The sequence below is a fragment of the Lissotriton vulgaris genome, chromosome 4_1 (genome assembly GCF_964263255.1).
Source record: "Lissotriton vulgaris chromosome 4_1, aLisVul1.2, whole genome shotgun sequence".
NCBI classification, from domain to species: Eukaryota; Metazoa; Chordata; class Amphibia; order Caudata; family Salamandridae; genus Lissotriton; species Lissotriton vulgaris.
Genome location: NC_141691.1, coordinates 2075593882 through 2075620206, shown reverse-complemented (window position 1 = coordinate 2075620206; position 26325 = coordinate 2075593882). Strand labels below are relative to the sequence as shown.

General features: G+C 46.5%; 1 protein-coding gene across 2 annotated transcripts in view; it reads right to left on the bottom strand.

Annotated features, from left to right (window-relative positions):
* The window catches only part of CPSF1 (cleavage and polyadenylation specific factor 1), a 324374-nt gene that overhangs the window by 152105 nt on the left and 145944 nt on the right, over nucleotides 1-26325 (bottom strand). For both annotated transcript variants that reach the window (XM_086966520.1, XM_086966519.1), the window contains exons 24-27: nucleotides 25376-25465; nucleotides 13232-13378; nucleotides 5985-6137; nucleotides 2237-2353 (exon numbers count right to left, since the gene is read on the bottom strand). In XM_086966520.1, the coding sequence (XP_086822646.1) occupies nucleotides 2237-2353; nucleotides 5985-6137; nucleotides 13232-13378; nucleotides 25376-25465 (507 nt within the window). The remainder of the gene's footprint in view (nucleotides 1-2236; nucleotides 2354-5984; nucleotides 6138-13231; nucleotides 13379-25375; nucleotides 25466-26325) is intronic.

Sequence of the window (26325 nt, the reverse complement as noted above, 5' to 3'; positions counted from 1 at the left end):
GGTCTAGTATCAGAGCTGCACACACTGCGGTCTAGAATTAGAGCTGCCCACACACTGCGGTCTAGAATCAGAGCTGCCCACACACTGCGGTCTAGAATCAGAACTGCCCACACACTGCGGTCTAGTATCAGAGCTGCACACTGCGGTCTAGAATCAGAGCTGTCCACACACTGCGGTCTAGAATCAGAGCTGCCCACACACTGCGGCCTAGAATCAGAGCTGCCCTCACACTGCGGTCTAGAATCAGAGCTGCCCACACACTGCGGTATAGAATCAGAGCTGCCCACACACTGCGGTCTAGAATCAGAGCTGCCCACACACTGCGGCCTAGAATCAGAGCTGCCCTCACACTGCAGTCTAGTATGAGAGCTGCACACACACACTGCGGTCAAGTATCAGAGCTGCACACACTGCAGTCTAGTATCAGAGTGGCACACACTGCGGTCTAGTATCAGAGCTGCACACACTGCGGTCTAGTATCAGAGCTGCACACACTGCGGTCTAGAATCAGAGCTGCCCACACACTGCGGTCTAGAATCAGAGCTGCCCACACACTGCGGTCTAGAATCAGAACTGCCCACACACTGCGGTCTAGTATCAGAGCTGCACACACTGCGGTCTAGAATCAGAGCTGTCCACACACTGCGGTCTAGTATCAGAGATGCACACACACACTGCAATCAAGAATCAGAGATGCACACACTCTGTGGTCTAGAATCTAAGCTACCCGTAGTGCAGTTTAGTATCAGAGCTGCACACACTGCTGTCTAGTATCAGAGCTGCACACACTGCAGTCAAGTATCAGAGCTGCACACACTGCAGTCTAGTATCAGAGCTGCACACACTGCGGTCTAGAATCAGAGCTGTCCACACACTGCGGTCTAGTATCAGAGATGCACACACACACTGCAATCAAGAATCAGAGATGCACACACACTGTGGTCTAGAATCTAAGCTACCCGTAGTGCAGTTTAGTATCAGAGCTGCACACACTGCTGTCTAGTATCAGAGCTGCACACACTGCGGTCTAGTATCAGAGAATCACACACACACTGCAATCAAGAATCAGAGATGCACGCACACTGTGGTCTAGAATCTAAGCTACCCGTAGTGCAGTTTAGTATCAGAGCTGCACACACTGCAGTCTAGTATCAGAGCTGCACACACTGCTGTCTAGTATCAGAGCTGCACACACTGCTGTCTAGTATCAGAGCTGCACACACTGCTGTCTAGTATCAGAGCTGCACACACTGCAATCTAGTATCAGAGCTGCACACACACACTGCGGTCAAGTATCAGAGCTGCACACACTGCAGTCTAGTATCAGAGCTGCACACACTGCAGTCTAGTATCAGAGCTGCACACACTGCGGTCTAGTTTCAGAGCTGCACACACTGCGGTCTAGTTTCAGAGCTGCACACACTGCGGTCTAGTTTCAGAGCTGCCCACACTGCGGTCTAGTATCAGAGCTGCCCACACACTGCGGTCTAGTTTCAGAGCTGCACACACTGCGGTCGAGTTTAAGAGCTGCACACACTGCGGTCTAGTTTCCGAGCTGCCCACACCTTCTGGTCTAGTATCAGAGCTTCACACACAGACTCTGATCTAGTATTAGGGCTGAAAACTGCGGTCGCGGATCAGAGCTGCACACACTGCAGTCTCTAATCAGATCTGCACACAGTCTAGTGCAGGGAATGCACACATGGTGGTCCGGTATCAGTGAGGCACACTGAGATCTAATTTCAGATCCACACACTCTGGGGACTTGTGTCAGAGCTGCACACCGTATAATCTAGTTTTGGTCATTTCCAACAATTATTTGGTTTGTCAATTACGACGACCATGTCCAATCTGAAACGGCTTAAAGGGTCTTCATTAGGATGGTGCAATGATAGAGCATAAGCAAAATGTATTTTCAGGACAGTCAACGTGCTACTTAGTTTAATGTGCACAGAAATAATTTGGGGTTCATTGAATAAGGTAAAAAATGCAATACTTGAAGCGTTAGGAGGATTCACGGTCACAATAAACGTGTGTACACTGGGATGGTCGAAGAACTGAGCAGCATGAGTCTGAAGCCAGTAAATAGTGATTCATAGCAGACTGTTTACGGTCAGTCAGTCAGTGTCTGCATCTAGACTGAACTTACAATTATCGCACAACCAATAAAAACTCTAACCATCCAATCCGCATGAGATCACACTATATCATGCAGTACTTACATTGCAGCACTTACCTTGGACTCCACATGATAACAAACATAGTGCACCGTGCAACGCAGTGGAATCTTCCGAACAGGCCAGGGGGCATCGTAGGATAGGTACGCAGGCAGCACACTAATCCGCAACTCACCCTGAAAGGCAACATTAGTTACTCAGCACAATCAAATGCCCTCTGTAGTGAACAATACATAAATACCTGTTTTGTCACAAGATTCCATTCACAAATAGGCACAAAACTTCGCACATTCACTGGCCATCTTTAAACAATCTGAAGGTGGTGTCGGTCAGAATTCTGTAGTAGCCTTTACAGCAGTGCGATTCTTTATTGGGTTGTACCATGTTTGAATAGGTAACGTTTAAAGGTTTAAATGATTCCCATCCTACAGATAGGAAAGGTGGGCGTCTACATGAGGTAACCAAAGAGGGTCTATAGTGCAAGAGAAAGCTGGGTGCACTCTGGGCAGCTCTAACATAACCCCAGTCCAGAGTGCTCCATGTGCCCCTAAGATCAAATCCTGTCTGGGTCCTGGATGACAGGCAGCAGTGTCAAGCGCTGAATCTGGCCAGACATTATTCAGCGGCTGACAAGGTCTAATGCAAACAGGTCAGTATGAATAATGCAAAACACTTAGATATACATGGACTGTCAGAGGGATGTCAGGAAGAGCAAAACAAAGGCTTATTTTTTAATTGGCATCAAAAGAGAATTAGTCACTAAGTGGATTCTGTGCCCTGCGGGATCTGCAGATCAGAGCTACAGAACAATGGGGACCAAATGCGCTGCTATGAGAAGACGTCCAGAGCACCTACATCTGGTTGTCCAGTTTATACTGACAGAGACCACAAACCAGGATAATAGCATAAGCGACACCGGAAAGAGGGTAAAAAAGGATGGAAACTTCAATCCTTCAATTAAGATCTGAACAAGAAGATTTCCGATTTTTTCTGAAGTGTGTGATGGGGGTTAGATGTCTGGAGGAAGAGTATCCCCTGACTTCGGAATACTTGAGAAACAAAGCTAGTGAAAGAGTTCTAGCCTCTTTGTCCTGTTGGGGTCTTGATCGTTTTTGATTCATGAATTACCTATGTAAGAAAGGTTTCGAAGGCCAGGTAGGTAATGCAACAGATTAGAAACCGGACACATGGATGGAATGTAAGCAACTTGAGAGCATACAGAAGGGGAGTGATATCAACTGACCGATGAGCAGAAGAGATGCGGGGTGGAGGATGACTTCTAAGGGGCCAATGATGACAGATGTAGACCCACCTTCCATCACATGGTTCAAAACCCTTAAGACCAAAGTGCTGTGCAAGATGGATGACCTGGCGGCTGATCGATTCTTGGTAGACGTGTAAATGGGTGATGCAACTGTGAAGCCACCAGAGATATTGTGATCCAGATTGAATGAGCAGTGAGTGAGGCATGGAAGGGGGGCTGTCTGGCATTGAAAATGTTGAAGAATAAGCAAGGTTTAATCAGTAGCATTTGTTTCAGGGATTATCCAAGCAGAATGTGAAGCATTCATGAAAACCAAACTTCACAATCAGCCAGATAGGCACATAAAACTTTGGAACTTTTTCATATAAACCAAACTATTCCTGAACATCTATCAAACTATTACAACTCACACAACTGAAACACATCATTAATACCGCTAGTGGTTTGTTAATCAGGGGCTCGTATGATACACCTAGAAAAGCCGTTAGGGCTGGGTAAGGGTGAGAGAATAAACCTGGGATAACAAGGGCCGCGCAACCAAGGTTGGAAACACTAGAAATACCCAAAACAAAAGGGTATGAGACAGGTCTATCATGACATTCAATTCAGCTGGCTACTTGCACGGTTAGCATGACTTTCAAAGCATCGCACACCTGACCTCTGCAGCAGAAATGGAGTCAAGAGACAACAGGTAAGCAGACGAAGGCAATTAACAAGAAATGCCAACCCGAAAGAAATGAACTAAGAGGCTACAAGTCACAGCTTCCAATGCCATCTCTTCTTCCTCACTAGCAAGCCCCTACCATGTACAAATCCAAAATGTGAACAGCAATCCTGGCTCTGCCCTAACCAAAACGCTACTGTCAACTTTCACCCTTAACGTAGGAATTATTTTCTAACTGCATTTGTTCTATTTTGGTAGTAGTTCAAAACGAATTAAATGAACAAAAAAAAAGTTTACAGAAGAATTTAAAATATTTGTTATAAATGTAAGTTAAAGTTTACTCAGTATTTAGTTCATTAAAATGAATGTACAAACATAGTGTTGTAATAAACTGTTTTTTATAGTTTGCTTCATTGTTACATTATTTTCAAAACACCCAAATATGGTACCATTTTGAACGTACTCATTTTATTAGCATTATTACTTTTTTAAATTTAAATAACAAATGTAATAAATTCAAACATATTACATTGTTCTGCACAAACGCGGCAAACCGTTCTCCCTTTTAGCTGAATTACGGCACTTCAAGTTCTTCTCTTGGGTAAAATTTCAAACTTTATTTCACTTTTCAGTCAGAACATTTAAAATAACTGTAAAAGTATTTACTTACTTCATTTTTAAGTTCAAATACATCAGCCAAAGACACAGTTTAGACAATGGAAATGAGTTGAATCATAGGATTTGCGTAATTGTGTGCACTAATTGGCCAAGGTGTATGCATAGCTCAGGTTACTACAAAACACCTTAGTCAACCGAGCTCATTTATGTGGGAAGGAAAATTTTATTTACCGGGTAACCACCTGTTTGTATTGTGCTGTGCTGTAGATTCACACGCAAAGGAGCCACACTAGGCTTTATTGGTAGTATCCCTCTCACAGACATCTGTAATAATGCGACTTAGTAATTGACACACGCACGACCACTAAGCACTACTGTGCAGATGTATACTGATGTGTCAATAGGTGCTAGTTGTCAAGCGGTATTAAGAAAATGTTTTTAAAACTCTGCATCATCAGCTAGCCAGCCAACACTTTCAAGGCTGACTGCTTTATAATCCATGCAGAGAATGTGTATCCACAGCCACACATGCTACAAACATAAAATATTACATACCCTTAGACCATATGTTTGCATTGTATAGTGCTGTTGATTTGTATGTGTCTGCCCCTACCGATGAAATCTACAGATGTTTACAGATGTGTTCCATCTCTTTACTGTTCTCACTTTCTTATGCACAGCACACACTGTTTTCACAATGCACTCAACTTATACTACTCGCCCGCTGTGCAGGGAAGAACACATCGGAGTCAGAGCCGCTGTGCTGGTGCAGTCTGGATCAAGGGGGGAGCCACAACGGGTCTTGTGACTCGAACTTCTTTGAAGAAAAACATGTTACAAATATCCGGGTACAACACAAGATAGCAGGAGTATGAAGAGACTGTGTATCACAGCCACGCTGGTTACAATCACCTATGACCTCGATAATATAAGAGAGCAGCATGCTCTTAGCACTCGCCCAGAGATCCACAGACCACATGAATCCGGTCAGGCAACGAAGACTCTCTCTCTCTCTTCTAAGGTAGATGCACTGAGCACCACTGACTTGTGTCACAATATTCAAACATTAGAAGACTATTCAGTTTGGAGTATGCTCTGTTTCAATAATTATTACCTAAAGTTGAAGCAACAGAAATGGCAGATAGCATTCTATTTTTAATAAAATCCAACAACAAACGCCATCTTTTACTGGTGTGCACTGCCTACTATAAGCTGCGTCCTCAAGTATATATATTTATACCATATCACATCGGTCTATTACCTGTCGGTTGAAATATAGGAATCCTTTGGGGCAGTTGACGTTGTGAAAAGGAGCAAAGGACTCTATAGAGCCATCCAGTGTCATGGGATGCAGCCGCAAAGCACCTCGGCTCGTAACCAGGAGCCAGTGAGGAGAGGGCCCACAGATGAACACCTATAAAACACAGGAACCACGTTAGTATCACAGTAAATCTAACCTTTCCACACACCTCACCTGTCTTAATTGCTTGCTGCTCCTTCACTCTCAGGTTTTCAGCCACACAGATATGTTTAACTGGTTCTCAACTTGATAAAGGGGAATGATTCGAGCACATCAATTTATGAAAGGTCCAATGTAGGTGAACTGCAGATATTAAAAAAGCATTGCGGATACACTGTTTTTTAAAGCAAAGAATTAAAGGAAGGCCTTTAGCAAAATCTTTAAAATATAGGTAACAGTGTAGTCCGGGTCAACTCCACAATGAAGTGGAACGTTCCTACAAAAGATTCTCAGTAAGCAATACAGCATCAATGGACACAAACAACAACATAGTCAAACACTTGGGAGGTTGACCAGCTCTAATGCAACACCGTACATCATACTGTACATTCGTAGTCAGCCTCCAAACGTGTAAGATGCCCTAATGTACATGTGAACCACACGTGTCTAGTCTGTACTCCATCACTGACCTTAGCCTTATTACAGGGAAGCATCATGAACTCAGGAAATGCACAGACGTGCAAGTGAGCAGTTGCGTTCGGGTGGCCAATGTATGGGAGCAGAGCCATGGGCCTTGTAATCCAAGGAATCTAGTTAGGCGTTTAGCCAGGGCTACTGCGGGCATCTCAATTTTCAAAAGCCATTTTCCTGATGGGGAAACATCATCTAAAAGTCTTACGTTATGTGTCTATGTCTAAAGAGGGATATGTTGTTTCTCTAAGTTGGAAATTTAATGCGAGTTTATCTTGATTACAAGAAACTAGATTAGTCTGAGATCAGTTTATCACAAGTTGTGAATATACACAACAAAGGTAGAATCACTCACTGTGACATCAAATCAATGGTGTCACCAATACACAAGTAACAACTGGCCCCAAGGAGAAAGTGTTTGGTGTCTGTTTCCTCACCACAGGGGCAGGGATGTGGGTCTTTGACCTTTACGTATCACGCTTTCTCAGCATGTAAACCTTTGCAGTGCAGTTGCTTTCTTAAGAATGTGGAAATGATGGCACTTCCTTCCATCAATATCCAACATGGCAGTCCACCCACTTCTCATCTAAACTGTCCTCTCAAACCATCATGTTTGTGTTGAAACTACTGCTTGGTTTGGAAACAAATGAGCAGGATTTGGGAATATTAAATGGATATTAAAAATAGAAGACAGTAGAGAGGAGTTGGCATAACGGCTAGGGTGGTCGACCTTGAATCTGGGGAGCTGGGTTCGAGTTTTGGCAACAACCCTGAACATCCTGTGATTGTGGGCAAATCACCTAATCTCCCCCTGCCTAACTAAACAAGCATTTGCAATGCAATAGGTCTCGCATTTTCGCGGTTTTGAGCTATTGTCATTGCAAATGACAATGCCTTTTATATATGTTTTGAAAACATGCAAGCTGTGCGTAAACACTCACTTTGTACTTACAGTCCTTGCTTACAAGAAGCAAGGCTGGCAGTAAAAGTGGTTCGGTTACGGCCAGCCTTGCTTCTCATAAGCAATGACTAGAAGTTCAAAGTGTGTGCTTACGCACTGCTTGCAGGTTTAAAAAACATTTTAATAAAAGCCATTGTCATTTATAATGCCAATAGCTCAAACTCTAGCAAATGCGAGACCTATTGCATTGCAAATGCTTGTTTTCTTTACTTTTAGCCATGTTGCAACATGGCTAAGACACTTAGGCAAAGCCAACAGTTCTCACATAGAGAGGACCTATTGGCTTTGTCAGCTGATTCACCCTTCACAGAGCGGTATTTTTTTAATGCTCCGTGCAATGGATGAATTGCAGCTGGAAAGGACATGCTACATGAGGACCATCAGGGTCTCTTGAAAGCACGATTACCGCTGGCAAAAAGATCACAAGTTGTAATGAAGGGAATGGGGAGTTTAGAAGACCATATGTGTTTATGTATAAGTAGTTGTATGTGATTGAAAAATAAAACAACACACAAGGGCATGGACACTTTCGTTCCAAAGAGATAGAATTGAATTATAAACCGTGAACCTTCCGGAATTCAAATGTTGGTGTTTGAATTGAAAATGATTTTGTTGTAGGTACCATTTTAGCTAATTGATATTGATTTACGGTCAACTGCTGTATTGTCAATACATTTTAAAATAACATCACAAAATGTATTTTGCCCACTTGTGCTCTATTCCTGATGTTCAGAGCAAAGTGGTTAATTGTGACTAACGCGCAATATAAACATTTCAATATTCAACACCTATTGAATGAGCTAGATGTCTTTTGATGGTGCCTGAGAGCCCCTCTTTCCAAATATATCTGAATGCATTTTTATTACATTTTCTAAAAGACAAGTTGGCTGCTGTCCCTAAGCTAGACCCACCAGCAGCCCTGCTGCTGGGGTCCACCACAATAGATGCTTCACCCGGAGCATTTACAGCTAAAGTTGTCCCTCTGAGGGGGAGGAAGACTGCCAATGAAGCGTGCATACTGCCCTGAATCCAAGACAAGAGTCTTCTCTGGGACCTGGGGCACACCAGCTCGCCTCCTAAGATAGACTTTTGCTGCTGACACTGGAGTGAAACCTTTAAGTGACCAGGACACGCAGCCCTGCCTCTTCCCTGCAGCTGTCCCCAAAAGGTGGCGTGATTGCTGGTCACGGTCGGGTGAGTCCGGCTCTGAGCACGGCTTCACTCCACTCTATACGGCTCCTTCTGGGCATGGGGAGTCTAAAACATACTACAGCAGGCAGGGATGGGGACAGCAAGAAGGGGTCTGCTGGGAAACATGCAGCAATCAGGGACGGAGGTAGCAGACAGGAGTCTGCTGGGAAACATGCAGCAAGCAGGACAAAGACAGCAGGCAAGGGTCTGCTAGGAAGGAAGCATAAAGCAGGGACGGAGAGCGGCAGGGAGGGGCGGCTGGGAAACATGCAGCAAGTGTGAGAAAGTGACATCTTTCTTGCCTTGGTATGCCCCCACTTTTTTCTGACTGCTGATGTGCTTGACTGAGTGTGCCCTGGACTCCTGCCAACCGAGTACCCAGGGTCTGTGTCCTTTCCCTAAAACTGTGTTGAAACTGAAACCCAATTGGCATCTCTGGCCACCTGTCAGCCCCATGTAAATGGTACCCTAAGTACCTAGGGCATGGTGACCAGAGGAGACCCCTTAGGGCTGCAGCACTTATTGTGCCACCCTTAGGTGCCCTGTACCCTGGCACCTGCGCACTGCCTTTGCAGGCTGAGTGCCTAAGTACAGAACTAAACAAAGAGTTGACATGGCACACATCCTTGTGTGCCATGCCCACAAACCCACTGCCCTGGCATACATCAGTCACCCCTCTAGCTGGGCGCCCTATGCCAGTGGTGAGGGCACAGGTGCATGAACCCGGTGCCCCTACAGTACCCAGGACCATTCCTGGGCACTGTAAGTGCAGTGATGCCATTAAGAGTACATGGTTCTGGGAGGTCGACATTACGAACTCCATAGCACCATAATGGCTACAATGAAGACTGACAAGTTTGGTATCAAACTTCTCAGCACATTAAATCCACACTGATGCCAGTGTGGGATTTAATGAGAAATGCACCACAGAGGGCATCTTAGAGATGCCCCTCGAAACCTAACCACAATCCACGTCTGGGCTGAGTGGCTGTAAAGGCTGCCACACAGCAGACATATTGCTAGACCCCTGGGTGGAGAGCCCGCCGCTCTCCTGGGCCTGCAACAATGCACATCCTATTGGTCCCTGCCCTTGCCCTACCTGTAACGCCTCTAAAATAAGTATTTAGGGGGTCCCTGAACCTTCCTTCCTTAGATCCAGACAAGAAAACAAGAAAGAAGACCAGGAGGAAGAAGACCCGCCGTGCAGCTGCTAACAACAGGACGACAACAACTGACTTGGCCCCAGCCCTACCGGCCCAGTCGATCCTGGAACCTGCTCCTGCCTAAATCCCGGCGACTCCTGCGGACAGCAACCTTGGGACACTCAGAGGACCTGCCTGCCTTGACCCTCTTACAGTCTGGGACTCCCATAAGCAGAGGCTCTGCTGCAACAACCCCCCTGGTGCCAGCCAGGAAGCTCCGGACCAGCCCACTCTGCACCTGCCGAGCCCGGCCCATGCCCGAGCGATCCAAGACCACGAGGACGTCCCCCAGGCGACTGGGACCCGAAGTCCAGTGTCCAAAGACCCTCCTCTACGAACCAGACGACGCCTGCAGACTCAGAACCAGGGGCCACTCCAACTGCGACCAGCTGAGGGTAAGTTTTTCCGACATTCAAAGACACCCCTGCACCAGACGCCCTACAGTCCCCTGCGCCTTCCTCTGGGGTACCTACCTGTGCTTCAAGATCTCAACTTACCTCTCGAAGTGCTGGTCCCCCCTGGAGAGTCTCCGTCCCCGAGCCTGCAGCCTTTGTTCCCTTTTTACCTTTCCCATTGGATAACATTGAGCGCCCGACGGCTCAAAAGCACCCTGCACCCAGCCGCCAGAGTACCGCTGGCAGTGCCACCTTTGCCCTATCCTGCTTCCCCCTTTGCCCTGAGCAAGTGACCAGGAGCCCATCCACAGCCGCGTGGGCTGCTAGCCAGCAGCCACCAACCGGAGGCCCCCTGTCCCTCATTGGATAACCTTGGGCCTAACTACCTCTGCACCCGGCCGCCCCTGCCCCGCTGAGGGTGAACCAACTGTACCTACCTGACCTTTAGGGGACCCCTGAGTGCCCAGAACCATAACTTCACCAGAAACAAACTCACCTGGAAACCGGTAACTCACTTACCTGCCATTGGATAACAGACTGGTTTGACTCGAAAAATCTTCTAAGTGTAAAGTTTTGGAAACTTAAAATATTCATATAAAAGCAACCGAACTCCGAATTCCAAAGTACTTCCCTGTGATCAGTAGAGAAGCTAGTACTGTACCTTGTAGCCCAGTACTCAACCACAAAAGTAATCCTTACCGGGTTTACTAGTGACCTGAATTTTCTCCATAGGAATCCATTGTCTGCTTTTCTATGTAATTTCTTCTTAGTGTGTACTTTTGAAAACTTTAAATATTCTTTAAAAATCATACGAAATACTGAAACAAAATTACTTACCTGTTTTAAGTTCAGACCCCAGTGCTGGACCCAGGAGCCCAGTACTGGATTACCAAAGTAACAAAATCGTACCTTACCTGCAACCTGAATTTTCTCCCATTGGATAACATTGCCATTTTTCTGTTGAAAAGTTTCTAAGTGTGAACTTTAAAAATTGCTTTATATTCCTGAAAAATCACTGCAGTAACTAAAACGTTTTTACAAAACAGTTTTCAGCTTAGACCCCAGGACTGAATCTAGGAGCCAGTTCTGGAACTACCAAAATAATCTACAAAGTAATCAACTGTGTTTATATAAGAAAATCCACTGAGCTCAATGCTAAATTGTGTGTAGAATTGTGTTGCCTACTGCAACCGCTGTACCTATTGTGTTTACAAAGTGTATTGCCTTTCTGCAAAGTACTCATCTGAGACCTCTCATATTGAGAACAGTATATTTTGATACCTGTTGGTTCTGGAAATAAAACAACTATATCTTGGAATCAGCTCCCTGATGTTATCCGTCTGGAAGTTAATCATCTTCTCTTTCGCAAGCATCTTAAAACACTCCTGTTTTCCTGAGCCCCTCTAGTCATACAGTTCTGGGCATTGTCTATGGTGCTGGAAGGCCTCTGGTAGCCATGCGCTTTATAAATGAGTTATTCATATAAAAACAATTGGCCTGGAGTTCAGTCTTTGAGTGTGTGAAACCTTTTGCTGACTGTGTACAACAAATGCTTTACACTTCTTCTGGTACTGCCTTACTGCTCGACCAAGCTACCACTCTAGAGACTAAGGTCACATCTGCCTTTAACCTCTGTTATACCTCAGGAGTTTGTGGACTCTATACACACTGTACATTATTCTGGCCAGTATATATAGAGACACTTTCTCACAGCAAGCAGGGACGGAGACAGCAGGCAGGCAGGGGTCTGCTGGAAAACAGAAAGCAAGCTGGGACGGAGGCAGAGGTCTGCTTCGAAACACGCAACAAGCAGAAAAAGAGGGAGAAGGCAGGGGTCTGCTGGGAAATATGCAGCTAGAAAGGACATTAATGCGTAGGGCAAAACAAACTGAATTAAAACTACAACATCAAGGGGAATCTACATTAATGCTACGGCAAAACAAATGAAAGCATCAATAAAAGCGGACTTGCCAAGATGATCTGGAGCCGACGGTGGGAGGGAGGGAAAGTGAAAGTGCGCTATGCACGTGTTGTGCTCAAACACCGCGAGCCGTACACGTGCACATTGCCTGTCTGGGAGCGTGCACATCTCCTGTCTCCCGTCCGAAAAGAAAATCGACAACAATAGATCTTGCCAAGGCGAGCAGCGCATGCGCTGAGTCGCTAGGCGAGACCTAAAAATGAATGTGTCAATATGTAATACAACTGGTGCTATGTAAAGCGATCTGATACCCGATACCTTCGGGTCAAGTTTGCGCTATATAAAACTCCGTAAGATTAAAATAAAAAAGTATATTAAGAGTTCAGAAGACGCAAACATCTGCCTACTGGAAGAAAGGGTAAACAATTTAAGAACAGTTAGTCTTGGGCTATAGTTAAAAGGCGAGAGGCATAACTAACTATAAGAGATGCTGCTGTCATGGGGCAACAAAGGGGTTGAAATAGGGTATATGGTGGTGGAGAGGTTCAGCTTCTGCGGCCAGGTTAAACTTTAGTTAGGGGATGTTGTGCAACAACCACCCTTTAACACCCAATAAATAAATAAAATCAGCAAAAACTCACGTTTTGAGATGTACTATTACATAAAATGTAATTGAAGTGTCTCCTCTCTCACATCTAACACACTAATAATTAATCTAGTCCCATCTGTAACAAGCAACATTACTCACCCTTTCAGTACACCCAAGCAAACACGACTTCTTTACCAGTGTGTTTCAACATGCAACAAAACTCTTTGCTAACAGATTACCATTATAGGTCCGAAACCCATTCTGACCTATAATGGGCTCATATTTGGCATGCTTTTTTACCAATACCCAGCACACTCACCCCTGAATACCCATGAATATCCTCGAAGTATCGGAAGCGCGCCACCCTTCCTCTTGCTGGAGCAGTCTCCTCTGTCGTCATGGCACTCTCAGCCTTCTTCTTAGATTGCTTGGTCTTCTTTTCCCGGAAATTAATGTTGTGAGGGACCTAGAAGCAGAAAGGATTGTGAATAAGAGGCACAGGGCATCTTGAGAGGAACATACATAGGAGTGCCTCCACGTAAAAGATATGTAGCATTAAAAAGATGCAACTGGCAATAGGGGAAATTAGTAACAACCTACTCTATTAGGTAACCATAAAGATCTAATCTCCCGGGGCCGGAGAGGAGGAGCAGTCCCAATTGTAACAGATACTAAAGACTCTTAAGGCTTGTCAAAGGGAGAAGAATAACACTTAAACTTTCTCTTGAACTGGAAAGTTAGAGTAGAGGGCTGCTGCTGGAATACTGTGAATCCTCTTGGATGACAAAATGTTCCTCACGGTTGGAGTTGCAGGGAAAAGCTAAATTTTGATGCGTATCTAATGTTGTATTGTGGTGGCCATAACTTCACTACCAATAATAAACAACAGAAGATGCACGTGCTGCTAATGACTTGCCTACCTTATTTTTGGTTAAACGTCAGAGATGAAACAAATGTTTATAATGACCACAATGTGTCATTTATTTATTTTATTTCAAATTAGAATTATTTTATTGTTATCTCAAAAGAAATTAGATTTTTTCAAGTTCATTATTTAAGACCTTATGTACAACAACAAATGGCATATATTCAAGATAAGCAATTTTTTTACAAATAGAAAAATTAGGACACTTTGGACAACACAAATAACACACGATCAGTCATACAACTCTCAAACCACGCTATTTACACTATGTATACAAACACATCAAGTCAAGTCAAGTCAAGTCATAAAATTTATATAGCGCACTACATACCCAGAGGGTTTCAAGGCGCTTAGGAAGGGGAGGAGGATTATTTGTCAAATATCCACGTTTTAAGCTGCTTTCTGAACGCTAGGTGATTCTGGGTGAGGCGAAGGTAAGCGGGGAGTGAGTTCCATGTTTTGGCAGCCAGGTATGAGAAGGATCTGCCTCCCATGGTGGTCTTGTTGATGCGAGGTACAGTGGCGAAGGCTTGGCTGGAAGAGCGAAGTTGGCGGGAGGGGGTGTAGAAGGACAGTCGAGAGTTGAGGCAATCTGGTCCGATGTCGTAGAGTGATTTGTGTGCGTGGGTAAGCAGACGGAAAGTAATCCTCTTATTGACGGGTAGCCAGTGGAGGTCTTTAAGGTGACCAGAGATGTGTTCGTTGCGTGGGATGTCTAATATGAGCCTGGCTGAGGCGTTTTGGATTCGTTGTAGTTTCTTCTGGAGTTTAGCGGTGGTACCTGCGTAGAGGGTGTTTCCATAGTCCAGTCGGCTCGTGACTAGAGCGTGGGTGACTGTTTTCCTTGTTTCGGAGGGGATCCAGCGAAATGTTTTTCTGAGCATGCGAAGAATGTTAAAGCAGGAAGAGGATACGGCGCTGACTTGTCTGTTCATTGAGAGTGAAGAATCCAGGATGACGCCAAGGTTCCGTGCGTGGTCTGTCGGGATGGGTGCATTTCCGAGGGCTTCCGGCCACCAGGAGTCGTCCCATGCAGAGGGGGATTTACCTAAGATGAGGACTTCTGTTTTATCTGAGTTCAGTTTCAGACGGCTTTGTTTCATCCATTCGGCGACTTCTTTCATTCCTTCGTGTAGGTTAGTTTTGGCGGTGCTGGGGTCCTTGGTGAGAGATAGGATCAGTTGAGTGTCATCCGCGTAAGAGATGATGTTGAGGTTGTGTTGGCGGGCGATGGCCGCGAGGGGGCTCATGTATACGTTGAAGAGGGTGGGACTGAGTGAGGATCCTTGTGGTACGCCGCAGATGATTTCAGAGGCCTCGGACTTGAATGGTGGGAGGCGGACTCTCTGGGTTCTTCCGGTGAGGAACGAGGTGATCCATTCCAGTGCCTTTCCTTGGATTCCGATGTTTCTGAGGCGTTGTAAAAGGGTGCTGTGGCAGACTGTGTCGAAGGCTGCAGAGAGGTCGAGGAGGATGAGGGCGACTGTGTCTCCATTGTCCAGTAGAGTTCGAATGTCGTCTGTTGCTGCGATGAGGGCGGTCTCAGTGCTGTGTTTGGCTCGGAAGACAGATTGAAACAAGAAACAATATGAATTATTTCAACAATGTAATCACTTAGATTTACAAGGAAGCCAAAAACATTTGTATTTTGTCAAAAAAACCGTTTGAGAATTTTATCACAGTTTTGTTTTTCAGTTTTAGGCTTATAAAGTCTACGCGTTTCGAACTCAAACAAATTAGTGAGTTCTCGTCAGGACCAAGGTCTCTCAGTCAATTGGAGACGAGAATAAAGTGTGGACGTGTCCGGGAAAATCAACCATATAGTCAAAGCGAGTCTGAATCCCACGTTTTAATGTGAGGTCCGCCTGGTGGGCGCTGTCTATCTTGAAAACAATGAATGGATCTTTGTTGCCGGGATAGCCGTCAGCGATAATGTTTCTCAAGTGGGGCACATCAGTGCGGAGCAGAATTTCGTTGCCTCTGCCGGGCGTCCTCAATGCGCAATACTTCCGGGTCCGCAAAGGATCCTGGGAGCCGTCACTTAACTTCACAACCAGCAAATTCAGAATGAAGGCCATCTTGATGGAATCTCTGGGCAAAGTGACGAGTTTGCTCTCTGCTTGAATGCTTGGGAAGCCCGCTGAAGCCTCAGTCAGTACCAAAACATTTACCCTTTCATCCACAATCATATAAATGGCCAAATTTCCTTTTTGGGGGGAATTTCTGGAGGCTGAAGTAGGGGCTTCTCTTCAATCAGTCTAGTCAGTGGTTGTTTCATCTTTTAGAGCAGTGTTTCCCAAACTGGGGTCCGTGGACCCCCAGGGGTCCCTGACACAATCCCAGGGGGTACTCAGGCAGCAGCTTTAAAAGCACTCGAAAATTCTTTGTAGAATTAGCAGTTTGAGCAACAATAAAAGTGACAAGATAACACCAGTGATTACTGTACCTGCTGGAGAGAGATAAGAGTTTTGTCCAGTGGCAGGTTTGTCTCATCAAATGTAGCACAGAGGGTTAATAAGCCTGCTGCTAAGAACATGTACCGTACATTTTAAAAAACAGAATTGTATGTGCATAGGTCAGTGCATTACTTCTTTTGTCACAGAGATTATTTCGTCACTCTCAGCTCATAAGAGACAATCATAATGTAGCACAGTGACTGTAAACTGTCATCAAAGAGCTGCTTACACACTGAATGGTACAAGTTAGTAGCTTATGTTTTTTCCAAGTCTTTCATTATCCTGATGCTGCTAAAGGGGTTTATTTGGGTGGAAATACATTTTTATTGTTAAAGTCAATGCTTACCACTGTGTGGGGGTCTGAATCCTGAGTTTGTGCTTTTCCAGACAAAGTACTCTTTACAAATTCCTACCAGTATGAATGACATGTGAATCCTACACCTGTAGTCCCCTTTGCCTTATGTAACATTTTCTCTACATTGATTTACAAGTATGATTCATCGTCTCTATATGTGTGTGATGTAAAGTGCTCTGACATCCTCCAATGGTAATGAGAGATGCTATAAAATATATGAAATACATGTGACAGATGTGCTATGGAGAAATGAGAGGCACTGGAGAAGGGTGATAATAAGGGAATCATTGAAGAACCCCAACAAAGTTTCTTGTATCTTTTAATATTTGAAATTTAAATCGTACAAATTGCTGGGGGTCCCCGGGTTCCAGTTGTGAGTCAATGGGGGTCCTCCGAAGTCAAAAGTTTGAGAACCACTGTTTTAGAGCAAAATAAAAATCTCTCTCAATATCTCAATGTTGTTGCAAAACAATTGAGGAATATTCTTGGGATGAAGGTAACAGAAACAATCCAACTACACAAATAAATAATCTTCATCCACGGGTTTGTCACGATTAAATAGGAATTGCTTGTTGTTCATAAACAATTAGTAATAGCTAAAAAGGAATCAAACCTCTCACTAGCCATGCTGCTCATGACCAACTGGAACTCAGCTTTAGCAGCTTTGAGAGCAAAAGTCCCTGGGAGAATGCCTTAATGCAGCCCGAAGACGGTAAGCTACAACTGGAGTTATCCTTAGAAGTGGTGGATATTGAGGAATAGCAAAGAACTCTGTCAGGAATGTCTTTCTGCTGGACAGGTGGTGGAAACTCTGAGGCTTGATGCTTCCGGGGGAAAATGATATCCAAACCACTCTACCACTATGACTACAACACGCTTGTGTATTGAATGCATGTGCTTTGATACTACTAAATGTGAACTGTTCGACCGAGGATTGCCAACGTAACCTTAGGAAATAAATCAAGTATGTGAATTAAATAAAGAAGCGACAGTAACCATTAACAGGGATTTCTTTGCAAATCTGTTGTCAGGATTTACCATGTTTTTCTCAGCTCGTTGTCGAGTCCAAGACCATGGTCTCAGAGCAGTTAGTCGAAAAGAGATGTTAGTTGGGAAAAAGTTCATATAGCAAAGAAAAGATTTCCACTGGGCTAAAAGACAGACAGTTCAAACACTATGCTTTTTCGACCAAGTAAAGCAACTATAGCAATGTTTTAATAATGTACGCGGTAACCAGGGAGTGCTGAACATTCATTTGCCACAAATGTAGCAAATGCCAAAATGCTACAGAAAAACAAGCATTTACAATGCAACGGTCTCGCCTTTGCAAAAGTTAGAGCTATTGGCATTGTAAATGACAATTTTTTTTATTTCAAGTGTTGATTTTGAAAACAGATAACTAAATGGCATTGTCATTTACAATGCCAATAGCTTAATCTCTCGCAAATGCGACACCTATTGCATTTGCACCTACACACACAGCCACACACACAGAACCCCACACACAGAGCCGCACACACACACACAGAGCCCCACACACACAGAGACACACACACAGAGCCACACACTCACACAGAGCTACACACAACCAGGGGCAGAGGCAAGAAAAGCGAGCACAACCAGGGAACAGACGCAAGAAAAAAACAAACACAACCAGAAAATCCGAGTCCTATTGCATTTGCACCCACACACACACACACACAGAGCCACACACACACAGAGCCACACACACACACAGAGCCACACACATACAGAGCCACACACACACAGCCACACATACACACACAGAGTTACTTGTTTCAATTACGAAAGCATAAATTACTGGCACTATCAGAAAAGGTTTCACCCTTGCAGGGGCGTAGCATCCATCGGTGCAAGTGGTGCAATGGCACCGGGAGACAGAGGCCTGAAGGTTTGCGGCCTCTTGGTGCACCCAGGCCCACCAGTTATGCCCAGTTTTACAGGCTGGACTTGTTGCTAGAGCTGCATGCGTTTTGTAAGCTCACATATCATTGGCTACAAAGAGGTGCCCGGAGGATGGGAATGTACCGGAAGATAATCTGCTCAGACTCTCAGAGCGTTAGTGGCGCAGCCTGGAAGCAGTTCTTCGGCGCAGCCCTGTATTTAAACTTTCTCCTTCATTCATTCATTCAATCATTCTTGATATGCTGGAGCATTTCATGTGTAAAGGGCGACTTCAATGCGCTTCCGTCATGGAAGCTCACTAGTCAAGATGTAGTGCACCACAACCCCACCCTCAGCTATTAGCCGTCCCCTAGTGCACTAAAAGGCCCCATGAATCTCAATAATGCCATGCAGTGCGCATCGTCTGCGTGCAGGGAGTGGGCCACTGTACATCAGCGCTAAGAAGCAGAGTCAATGCGCCTTGCTCTCAACAGGTAATGTACTAGAAGCGTCAACTGCAATCAACCCCAACTAGAACGTGCTGTATGCGTCTTCTCACCACAGTGAAGTGTCACAACCTAACACTGTGCATGCAGACACAGTGAGTGTAGTGGAATGCTGCTAGGCACCTCCAGTGCACCTCGAACATGACATGCAGAACACTGCCTCACAGAAGAAGGAACAAACACAATTTAACTCCATTCATGCAGACACTGAGTGTAGTGAAAGGCTCCTAGGCGCCTCCAGTGCACCACATCCAGGCATACAAACACCGTGATTGTAGTGGAATGCTGCTAGGCGCAACCAATGCACCTCAGCCAGGCATGCAGACACAGTGAGTGTAGACTCGTTTAAATGCCTCTACATTAATTATTCTCTTCAGACAGCACGTGTGGAACAGCGAGGCGCCTCCAGTGCACCACATCCAGGCATACAAACACTGTGATTGTAGTGGAATGCTGCTAGGCGCAACCAATGCACCTCAGCCAGGCATGCAGACACAGTGAGTGTAGACTCGTTTAAATGCCTCTACATTAATTATTCCCTCAGACAGCACGTGTGGAACAGCGAGTTACCATACCTCGTTGCACACTCCTCCGGCTGGGAGCTCAGTCAATGAGTACCCTGCACACTCCTCTGCCCTGGGATCTCAGTCACTGAGTACCCTGCACCCTCCTCCGCCTTGGGATTTCAGTCACTGAGTACCCTGCACCCTCCTCCGCCTTGGGATTTCAGTCACTGAGTACTCTGCACACTCCTCCGCCCTGGGATCTTAGTCACTGAGTACCCAGCAACCTCCTCCGACCTGGGAGCTCAGTCACTGAGTACCCTGCACACTCCTCCGCCCTGGGAGCTCAGTCACTGAGTACCCTGCACACTCCTCCGCCCTGGGAGCTCAGTCACTGAGTACCCTGCACACTCCCTGCTTCCGCCCTGGGAGCTCAGTCACTGAGTACCCTGCACACTCCTCCGCCCTGGGAGCTCAGTCACTGAGTACCCTGCACACTCCTCCGCCCTGGGAGCTCAGTCACTGAGTACCCTGCACACTCTTCCGCCCTGGGAGCTCAGTCACTGAGTACCCTGCACACTCCTCCGCCCTGGGAGCTCAGTCACTGAGTACCCTGCACACTCCCTGCACACTCCTCCGCCCTGGGAGCTCAGTCACTGAGTACCCTGCACACTCCTCCGCCCTGGGAGCTCAGTCACTGAGTACCCTGCACACTCCTCCGCCCTGGGAGCTCAGTCACTGAGTACCCTGCACACTCCTCCGCCCTGGGAGCTCAGTCACTGAGTACCCTGCACACTCCTCCGCCCTGGGAGCTCAGTCACTGAGTACCCTGCACACTCCGAGCTCAGTCACTGAGTACCCTGCACACTCCTCCGCCCTGGGAGCTCAGTCACTGAGTACCCTGCACACTCCTCCGCCCTGGGAGCTCAGTCACTGAGTACCCTGCACACTCCTCCGCCCTGGGAGCTCAGTCACTGAGTACCCTGCACACTCCTCCGCCCTGGGAGCTCAGTCACTGAGTACCCTGCACACTCCTCCGCCCTGGGAGCTCAGTCACTGAGTACCCTGCAAACTCCCTGAACACTCCTCCGCCCTGGGAGCCTAGTCACTGAGTACCCTGCACACTCCTCCGACCTGGGAGCTCAGTCACCGAGTACCCTGCACACTCCTCCGCCCTGGGAGCTCAGTCACTGAGTACCCTGCCAGGCCTCGTTGCACTCACTGGCTCAGCCCTGCCCAGGGCCTACCCGCCGCTGCCAGCACTCTGCTCCTGTTGAGGTCGGCGGAGACCACTTTGATGAGCCGATGCTTGGGGGACACAAACCTCCCCTCGGGGCCCAGGCTCCTGGAGGGGGGACTCATGGCCCTCCGGGGCCCCCTCCTCACGGAGGGGGGGGCTCGCAGTCCTCGTAGGGGTCCTCAAAGTCCAAGCTCTTCTGGGCTCGGTAGGCCCTCAGGATCTCACTCTCCGTGTAGACGGGCTTGGGGGGCTGCGGGGGAGACCTCCTGCTCCCCAGACTCAAGTAGTCCCTCAGCCACTTGCTTCAACCTCGTGGCGCAAAGGTCACCGGGTTCAGAGAGAAAGAGGGGGGCAATATAAGGGGGGGGCAGTGGGGTGGGCACTCTAAGCTTCTCACAGGGCAAGGCCAAGAGTCACTCACAAGAGAGTGACTGACCCCCCATCCATCCCTGCGACTTCCCAACCTCCAGTTTCCAACAACATGTATACCACGCCCATTCTCCCACGCGCCCAAAAGCGGTCCTGTTCAAACGCAGCGCTGCATTCGAAGTGCACAGCTACAGCTTGCAGAGCAAAACATGCACCTGTTGTTGTGCAATGTTATACTCCCTATGTACACAATGCCATTGGCTTCATAGAATTGTATTTACTGGTCGTCCGGATGCGCCTTAAAACCGGTCCTTGTGAGCGCTTTACAAACATAAAAGGTACAAATCCTTATGGCTGAAGCCAGCGGCTTTCTTTGTGAAAACAACACTCTGGGTGAGTAAGGTTTCTCACAGTGAATGCAGAAAGTGGCAAACTTGGAACAAATCGTCCAGTTTAGGAGGCCCGGGAAACTCAATCCGTCAGGTTTAATCCGGCCCCACTGGGACGTGTAGGGTTTATTCAGAAGGTTCACGTCTGTGCCCAGCTGGCCTTTGCACCGGTGACCCTGGGCAATTCTCCCAGTGTCACACGAACTCCAAATCTAATTTCAGTGCCAGCATGGGGGGCTTTCAGCGAGAGCCCGGCTCTGGAAGTCCAACAGAGTGTCCGCCACCCCTCCGGCGAGGAGAACGGATCTGCTAAGAAATTACCAGGCGAAGAAACAATGCGGTAGCGCAGTGGGTTACTGCGCCTGCTGCAGAGGTGCTGATGCAACCGCAGATTGGAATCCGATCCAACTTTTTATTCTGCGGCGGCCCACAAAGCGCTAAAGTGCCTTTCGGGGCCTTGAGATACCGTCCTGTTGGCGCTATATAAATTGTTTCAAAGTAGCTGGTCGTCTGCCTCAGGATCTGTTTCCGACCTGGAAGCTGTGTAAAGTGCCGCAGGCTGTGGTTTCTCTGCTCTTTCTTGCTCAGAGGATGGATGGTGGCGGTGGGGGGAGGGGGTGGCGCTGAAGATGCCCCCGGCCCCTGGAGTCCTCAGTTAGCCAGCTGCAGGAGAGATAAGACACGGAGCGGCGTCTGCGCAGCGCACAAAGGCAGGGGATGAAGGCTGTCCCCTGGGGGCCCCACCTGTAGGCAGCTGGAGGGAGGGAGGGTCAGTCGCTGCTGAGGGGGTGCAGTAGCAGCTCTGGGGGGTCTGAGCAAAGCAGCATCCCTCCCGGCCAAGCTCCGGAGACAGCAGCTTCTCTTGGACCGGCGGCTGGGAATGGATGGATGGGCAGAGGGGAGGGGAAGATGAAAGAGGCCGGGCATGGGCGGGGGAAGGCAGGCGAGACACAGAGCACACAGTGAGAGAGGGGAGGCGCTGGGGGCGAGGGAGCTGAGAAGAGGAGGAACCTAGGAAGAAGTTTGAGGGGGGGGTAACATTGGGGTGGCTGTGAGAAAGGAGGACAGCACAAATAAATCTAGAATTAACAAGCATTGGAAATGCAATAGGGCTCGCATTAGAAGAGTTGGAGCTATTGGTCTTGTTAATCTAATAATTTTTTAAGTATTAATTTTGTTATTGTAAATATCAATATCTATAGAATTTGCAAATGTGACACCTATAGCATTATTTAACATTTTTGTGTCATTTGTAATAAAGCTTGAAACATTGAGAGAACATATTTGAACAAGTGATGCTGTGGTGGTGCTGAGTGATGCTGTGGTTGCTCTCAGTGATGGTGTGGCTGCGCTGAGTGATGCTATGGCTGCGCTGAGTGATGCTGTGGCTGCGCTGAGTGATGCTGTAGCTGCGCTGAGTGATGCTGTGGTTGCGCTGAGTGATGCTGTAGTTGCGCTGAGTGATGCTGAGGTTGCGCTGAGTGATGCTGTGGTTGCGCCGAGTGATGCTGTGGTTGCGCCGAGTGATGTTGTGGTTGCGCCGAGTGATGCTGTGGTTGCACTGAGTGATGCTGTGGTTGCATTCTGCCCAAAAAAAACCATCCTGTCCCAAAAAAAACCACGGTTTTCCGCATCGCAGACACTTAGGAAACAAGTATAGTGTATTTCAACACCATGCTATGTGAAATATTCCTTACCAGGAGCTGCGACAAGAATAACCCAATGTTCCAAAGGAGTAGTTAAGCACGACCCTACAAATGTAATATGTAAATGTAAAAGCATTCTGGAAATTGTACAGTATTCACGTCTGGTCAGAAGGCCTGGTTCTAGTAATCTTCTTAATGAGTTACATATCCTTCTATTTGAAATAATTTACTATCCTCTTTGTGGCAGTTTTGAAAATAAAGTCTGTTAGGGATATCCTAAAGGAAAACATTTAGTTGACTTAATTTGCAGCGTGACTTCCATTTCAAAAAGGGCTGTAAGCACCAGAGCAAAGAAAGAAACGCTGAAGCTGTTGCTGTGGAAATCCATGTTTGGTCTTCAAAATGCAAGAGTGCCTTGAATCATTTGTAATGAAGATGTTTGTGTGTGGGGAGATCATGGTGGAAGGGGGAACGGTTGGGTCGTTCCAGCTAATGGCAGAGTATACATTTGACATTTATGGAGGACATACTGGTCTGAGGCAATTTCTGTCTACTTGTGCAAGTATTCCCTCAACTAGGATGCTGTTGCACTTCATAAATGAAGCAGCCTGATCCAGATGGAAAAAAGATGAAAAGTGTGCTAGCTGCAGCTGTTAGATAACTCCTGACTGACTCACTCTGCAAGTTCAACATACACATTGCAATGTTTAAAGAGGGAGTCATGGGCGACTGTTTGCGACGATTAGAGCCCCAGCAATGCCAATGTTCGTGACAGAAAGTTTGTGCCGAGTGTGTCAATACAAGAACTGCAGCTGTGGCCCAGCTTTGATGGAAATGCTCTAATGAACTATTGGCTTTTCACGATGACGTGAAGAATCACGTTTATATATAAGCGAATTACAGAGTGAGAGAGCAAAAGGACGGACTTCAAAGAGCAAACCGAGAGGGTGAAACGGTAGTCAAAGAAAGAGGACCAGTGTTAAACTCTAAATCGCCGATAGAGTGTCAAAAACATGAAGGAAGGACCATAGAGAGCTCCCGATTTGAAACAAAACTTTTTTTCCAAACATGCGAGTAACCAAGCCGGTGGCTATATGTATGCAGTGTTCATCTCGAAACAGTAGCGGATGAAGTCAGAATAGAATAAGAAACAAGCTGTCGGCATTGCTGGGGTGGGGAGGGGGGGGGCAGACGGGGAGCAGTAACCTTTGATGTCTTTTTATTTATTTATGCGATTTTATATAGCGCGGACTTTACCCGAAGGTGTCAGATCGCTTCACAACAGGACCAGTAATGATACAAGATTAAACAATTACAAATGAACAAGTTACAAAAGCAAACGTTAAGTTACATGGATCAAAAGTGACAATAGTGAGCAACCAAAATACATGAGGTAGCAATCGGTACATTACAGGAGAAATTTGCAGCGTGACTTCCTTTTCAAAAGTGGCTGTAAGCACCAGAGCAAAGAAAGAAACGCTGAAGCTGTTGCTGTGGAAATCCATGTTTGTAGAAGCGAGGCAAGGCCTGCGGCCGTGAATAAGTCACGGCGGGGGGTGGGGCAGCTGAAGCCTTTGATGTGGCAAATGCTGCTGGCAGGGGGAAGCCTGTGGGGAAATGCCCGTGCTTGTTCAGTCATGTGATTGTCCTTTATCGTGAACTGTTGGAAATCCGCCTGAGAGGAGAAAAGTACTGGTTCAGCGACATTAAGACTCACCCATTTTTTCTATTTCTGCGAAATAGAAAAGGGGCGAGCCCTAAAAAACAAACAAGACGTAGCAAAAGGTACATTGCAGGAGGAATAGACTGGGACCTCGGCGAGAGGGAGGGTGTGGGGGGCGGGACTTAAAAAAAGAGACAGAAACGCCCACGGATCGCATCAAGTCGGGGAAAAGAGTAATTGACACACATCTCTTCCAATGGCTAGCCTCCATTTACGAAGCTAGCCAATGGAAGAGAGAGGCGGGACAAAGCCCCGTACTGCTAAACAAAAGATTTCGCCTGCGAAACACTGCTGTGCAGTGGACGCCAGGCGAAACCTAATCACATGGGCCACCATGAGCAACTCCTTACTGGTGACATTTAGAGGGACTGCAAGCAGTCGGCCTTCCTAATCGCCTCAAAAGGACTGCTGCTGGGGAGGGAGGGGGTGGGGATGTAAAGCCTTACCTTCTTGAATCGGACCTTCAGATTCCCCTGCCCGAGCTGGGAGTCGTGGGAGAATGCTTCATACAGCAGGAGCTCCTGCTCAACGTGGACCTGGGAACAGAGCAAAGAGTGAGCACGATATATCCATCCTAACTGCACCAAATATTTTGAGCAAGCAGAATTCATAAACAAGAGTAAGTGTAATGAGATATACAGAGGGAAACAAAGTATCTCAATACATCACACACTGCACTGGAGGAACCAATAAAACAAGCTCGTTATTAACACAGTAAGAGGAAACAAGGGGTGAAATAACAAATATTGTGTGGGCATTGACTGGGCGACCCACTTGGTCTGCCTGTGGGTTAAATGGACTAGGGATGGTTGTGAGAAAGTGGCTCTATATATACAGGACCAAAGTAAGGTACAGGTAGAGTCCACAATCCCCAGAGGTATAACAGAGGTTAAAGTCAGGTCTGGCCTTACTCTCTGAAGTGGTAGCTTGGTCGAGCAGTAAGGCAGTACCAGAGGACAGTGTAAGCATTTGTTGTACACACTCATTCAGCAAAAGGTTTCACACACTCAAGAACTGAACTCCAGGTCAATTGTTTTTATACCAAAAGACATAGTTGTTTTATTTTTTTAGAAACAACAGGTATCAAAATATACTTTTCTCAAAATGAGTGATCTCAGGTAGTTATTTTGCAGAAAGGCAATAAACTTTGTAAGCACAATGGGTACAGTGGTTGCAATAGGCAACACAATTCTAAACACAATTTAACATTGAACTCAATGGGTTTTTCTACATAAATGCAGCTGATTACTTTATAGTTTACTTTTGTATCTCCAGGGCTAGATCCTAGATTCAGTCCTGGGGTCTAAGCTGAAAACAGTTTGGTAAAAACGTTTTGGTTATTGCAGTGATTTTTAAAGACTATAAAGGTATTTAAAAAGTTGACACTTAGAACATT